The sequence below is a fragment of the Glandiceps talaboti genome, chromosome 18 (genome assembly GCF_964340395.1).
Source record: "Glandiceps talaboti chromosome 18, keGlaTala1.1, whole genome shotgun sequence".
Lineage (NCBI taxonomy): Eukaryota > Metazoa > Hemichordata > Enteropneusta > Spengelidae > Glandiceps > Glandiceps talaboti.
In genome coordinates this window covers 2,758,363-2,763,359 of record NC_135566.1, presented here as the reverse complement: position 1 = coordinate 2,763,359, position 4,997 = coordinate 2,758,363, and the positions used below count along the sequence as shown (strand labels likewise).

Genomic DNA, 4,997 nt, shown 5'->3' with positions numbered 1-4,997 from the left:
CTCCGATCTGTCCTTTTCCCTGTCCAAAACGGTTGTTAGGTGCGGGTTAAACATCAAAACTTAAAAAGTCTACAAAACAGACGAAAAAAACCCTCAAAATCGTAGCAAAACGCTACAATTATTGCAGCTAATTTACAGCAAGAGCTCATATCTACTCACTTGCGGAGCAAAACTCATCGCGAGACTTTTATGATAAACTATATACACAGTGAAGAGTCTCTCCAAAGTCTATGGATAAACCACAGACGTTTCTTACTTGTTTTACTCGTTTCTATCTTGACAAGTCACGTTTTTTTCCCGTTATATCAAATTATTGGCATCTTTCAGTAGTGACAGTAAGAGTACGGTTGTTGACATTACCATGGTGAAGTTGGTTGGTTGATTGATTGATTGATTCCTGTTACCTGACGATAGAAAGTTTGGCGATGCCCAACGTTACTGATGACTGTCCTTGGAGAGGTAACGCCTATGTCGGGGTACAATGCTAACGTTAGATATGTGAGAATGTCCTTCCTAATCGGGAACACTTTCACCTTAAAACTGTCCTTTCTCATGTATACCACAGGAACTGGCACTGTTGCTAAGTTCACCACTAGAGGTCGCTAGTGGTAAACCTGGCAACAGCTCATGTGCTGTATAACACCATATTGTGCAGTACCTGACCTACTCTTTAACAACTAGTTCTTCGAACTGTACGTAACATATCAGATATGGCGTTTCAACAAAACAGACTAGACAGAGAAGCAGAAATGACAGTATCTGCTAAGTTGTTGTTGTATAAAGGTGTTTACCTTCCATACTTCTTTGACGAACAGAAATTGAAATGCGATGTCCTCAGCCAGTTCTCGTGGCGTGAAAATGACGTGGTGGTTGTTGGATATCCTAAGTCAGGTACGACATGGTTGTTGTATTTATTACAAAATATTCAAGACTTTGGTCTGATGAGTTTGGGAAACAATACTGGCCAAGAAGCTCTTTCCCTAAATTGGTTAATAGCCAACCCAGACTTAGTGTCAGGCTCATACGGACAACTAGCAACTGAATTTCAAGCCGGTCGACTCCACATCGAATCACCTCGCTTGATCCGGTCTCATTTACCCTTCACTTTGTTTCCATGGAAGCAAGCTCGAGACAAGAATGTCAAGATAATTTATACTGCAAGAAATCCAAAAGACGTTTGCGTCTCAATGTACCATTACTATCAGAAATTCAATTACGGGAAAATGGCACTGGAATGGAATAAAACCGTAGAGGAATTCATAAAGGGAAAATCCGTTTTTGGTCCATGGCTACATAATGTCACACAGTGGAAGGAAGTTGGCATAGAAGACAACGTTTTGCACATGACATATGAAGATATGAAAGAAGATATGAGCAACGCTATCCGAAAATGTGGAAATTTCCTACAAGTGGATTTGTCTGATCAAGACATTCAACGAATAAAGATGGCATGCTCTGTTGAAGGTATGAGAGAATCCATTCATAAGTGTATTATAGTGGACAAGGGCGCCTTTGACGGCGATGCCAAGCAATTTGTCAGGAAGGGAATTGTTGGTGATTGGAAGAACCATTTCAAGGTTGCTCAGAACGAAATGTTTGACAAGGAAATTGTGGGTCGATTAGAAGAAGCAGGTATATTTCTGAAGTACGAGTTGCCATAAATGTTTTACTTGTTAGTAGACAGTGACCTTTGTACAGATTCACTCCATTTAGTTTGAGAGTTTTGGCAAAAGAAATACACATTCTACGGCATCTTCATAACATGTAAACTGAAATATTAGAGATCCCTATGATCGAAAATCAGCGAAAATGTAACAAACTCTGTTTGTTTGTCCAAAGTAACAAATGCCTATGACGCAGTTGTATAATTTTGCATTTTAATCACAATATTATAATTTCTGACTTTTTTATTTGCATATCATTTGCATATTATGTATGATGCTCCGGTTTATTTGATTTCCTGTATTATTTGATGTTGCTGATTGCTGGTGTTACAAAGTATATAACTGTATTATAAACACAGTAATTGCATCTAGGTTACCCGACCGTGTGAGGTCGAATTGATTAATGAGATAGTAATAGAGTTAGGCCATGTTATTACTTGTAATTAAGTGAATGTTGCAAGTGTCACTACAAGTGATAAATCACAACTTTTAATGAATTCAACTATAGTGGAAAAGGGTATTTCTAAAACTGTTTATCTCTGAATTAAATTAACTGTAGTTCATAAACACTTCCTATATAAGGAAAAGAATTGAAGTTTACTGTAAACATGTTTTTTACTAACCATATTTGTATTACGGAATGAGACTTTGAATTTGAATAAAATGTGAATGTACAAAAAAGGCCAACGGATACGGGAGAGATCTTGCGGGGCGGAAGAGAGCAACACGTCTGGATGACGGTGACTGATCTGCGTCATAGTAGGAATACTACGGGGAACTAATTGTTTCTATCTAGTCTGAACTGCTGTAAGTGAAGGAAAACGAATCCAAAGCTCTCGTATTGTTGGTTTAAGCATACATCTTCTTCACCAAAAGTAATATTTTGAGTGCTTGTGAGTTTATCCACTGAATACGTATCATGAGATTCTGGTACCTCTGAGATTGATCATGACTGTGTGCGTCTGAAGTTACAACTTGAATTTGCTCGATCACCACCAAAGACAAGTCGGTAACACAAGTAATGTTATCTGTAAAGAGTGTACCTGTCAAACACATCAACATTTTGTGAATATTAAGGAAATAAAATACCTTGGTTTTTATATATAACACATTGGTGAAGAAATACAAATTAAATAACAATCCCTAATACTGATCCACTGCATTTAGTTCAAGTGTTTGGTGAAACAAATACATATATACATCGACATCTTAAAAAAATATGTGATTTTCGATTAGCTGAAATATTACAGATCCTTGTGATCGAAAATCAGCGAAAATGAAACAAACTCTGTTTTGTTTGTCCAAAGTAACAAATTTAATGCGTATGACGCAGTGTTTAATACTGGATTTGAATGACCCCTTGAGCATGTACATACCATTGTACAATATGCGACTGTCCTGCATATAGGCTAAGGACGAGTAGGGAGAATGGAAATGTTACTCCGACTGTTCGTGTGTGTAACGTGTAACACGGGGTAATTGAGTGCAGAGGGACTGATACTTCGTGTCGCTCCTCCCTCATCGTATGTTCTTATCGGGATCGACCCGCGATGTGTGATGGCGTCACCTTACAGACCAGAGACTAGGGGGACTTCTGGTATATTACACTGTAAACTGAGAAAAAATGAGGATATTAAAAGTGAATAGCAAACATTTGTAGATTATGGGACTCAAAACAATCCCCCAAGGGACTGGTTCCTGCCTAGTAATTAGATAATATCTTGACCAAGTCCATGCATGATTGACATTTTATATATTAATTTGGTATATACATTGATTATTTGATGGTAATAAAGCGTATCGATCCTATAAAATTAGTGATGCAGCTATTTTTATTACGTCATTGGTTAGTTTCTATAATTAACGATTTTTACTTATTAGATGATTAATGTCTTTTGAACTAAAGCTTCAAATTTCATATACTTGTAATGTATAACCCTTGATGATTTGATGATGATAACAAAATTAAAGTTAGAATAAATATCCTGCAAAGCGTTTGGTATAGATTTTAATGATTTTGGTAATATCTGATGACTTTAAGCATCATTTTGATCTTCAAGCTCTATCTATATATCTGCACACATTTCGTTCATGATTTCTTTCCAAACTTGAAAGCCATAACCCAAATATATCGGACAGTAGAAGGTACCACATGCAGTGGTAGTTGAGCCTGATTTATGTACTAGCATAGCATGCTATAGAAATTATTTATTGTAATTTTCGTTGCATAGATTTGTTAGTGTTCATATCTGTTATGGTTGTCAATGTTGTGCTTATGTTCTTGTTTTTTTGTTTATTTATTTGGCTTTTTTATCTGTCTGTCTGTCTGTTTGTTTGTTTTGTTGTTTGCTTGATTGATTGTTTCTTTTCGTTAAAATCCCAAGGTTTAATTGCTTTGATATATTTTGTTTGTTTGTTTGTTTGTTTGTTTGTTTGTTTGTTATTAACATTAACGGGCCCCGTGTGATCAATCATCGATAACTTACATTCTGAACTTGTACACAGTCCCTGTGATACATTCTGAACTTGTGCACAGTCCCAGTGATGGAGGGACTGTGACTTATGACATCTCATTATATCACAAATGTCTATGCCTATTTGGTATTTACAGCTAGCTGCAATAATTGTAGCGTTTTGCTGCTATTTTGAGGGTTTTTTCGTCTGTTTTGGCGACTTTTTAAGTGTTGGTGTTTAACCCGCATCTAACGCTGTACAATTCCTAGTGCAGAGAGTCCAATCAGCTGATGCGATTTGGGTCGGTATCGCAGGTATCAACCCGGTGACGGTTAACCCCTATTTTCGCCAAAATATCGACCTACCTACGGAAAATCTGACATTTCCTAGCGGCAACACTTCTTAGGAATCGAATCCCCCGCAACACAATCGACGCTCCGATCTGTCCTTTTCCCTGTCCAAAACGGTTGTTAGGTGCGGGTTAAACATCAAAACTTAAAAAGTCTACAGAACAGACGAAAAAAAACCTCAAAATCGTAGCAAAACGCTACAATTATTGCAGCTAATTTACAGCAAGAGCTCATATCTACTCACTTGCGGAGCAAAACTCATCGCGAGACTTTTATGATAAACTATATACACAGTGAAGAGTCTCTCCAAAGTCTATGGATAAACCACAGACGTTTCTTACTTGTCTGTGGATGAACAAATATCCATTGTCGACGTAGCGTAGGCCCTGGCGCGGTGTACGTATATCCACGTACGTACATAGACCACAAAGATCAGCAGTACACCGAAGTTGTTACCTATCGCCGGGAACGAGGACAAAGGTCGAGGGTCACACAGTAAGCGGTACGTACGTACATATTAACATAGTTA

General features: G+C 37.6%; 1 protein-coding gene across 1 annotated transcript; it reads left to right on the top strand.

The window, feature by feature from the left end:
• The first annotated feature begins 710 nt into the window (after nucleotides 1–710).
• On the top strand, nucleotides 711–1,677 carry LOC144449234 (sulfotransferase 2A8-like). Its single transcript, XM_078139745.1, has one exon. The coding sequence runs from the start codon at nucleotides 711–713 to the stop codon at nucleotides 1,659–1,661; it is 951 nt and encodes a 316-aa protein (XP_077995871.1). The 3' UTR covers nucleotides 1,662–1,677.
• Nucleotides 1,678–4,997: the final 3,320 nt, after the last annotated feature.

What these genes read in the sequence shown, in the direction of transcription:
- LOC144449234 (XM_078139745.1), top strand. Translation starts at nt 711, where the DNA reads ATGGCGTTTCAACAAAACAGACTAGACAGAGAAGCAGAAATGACAGTA.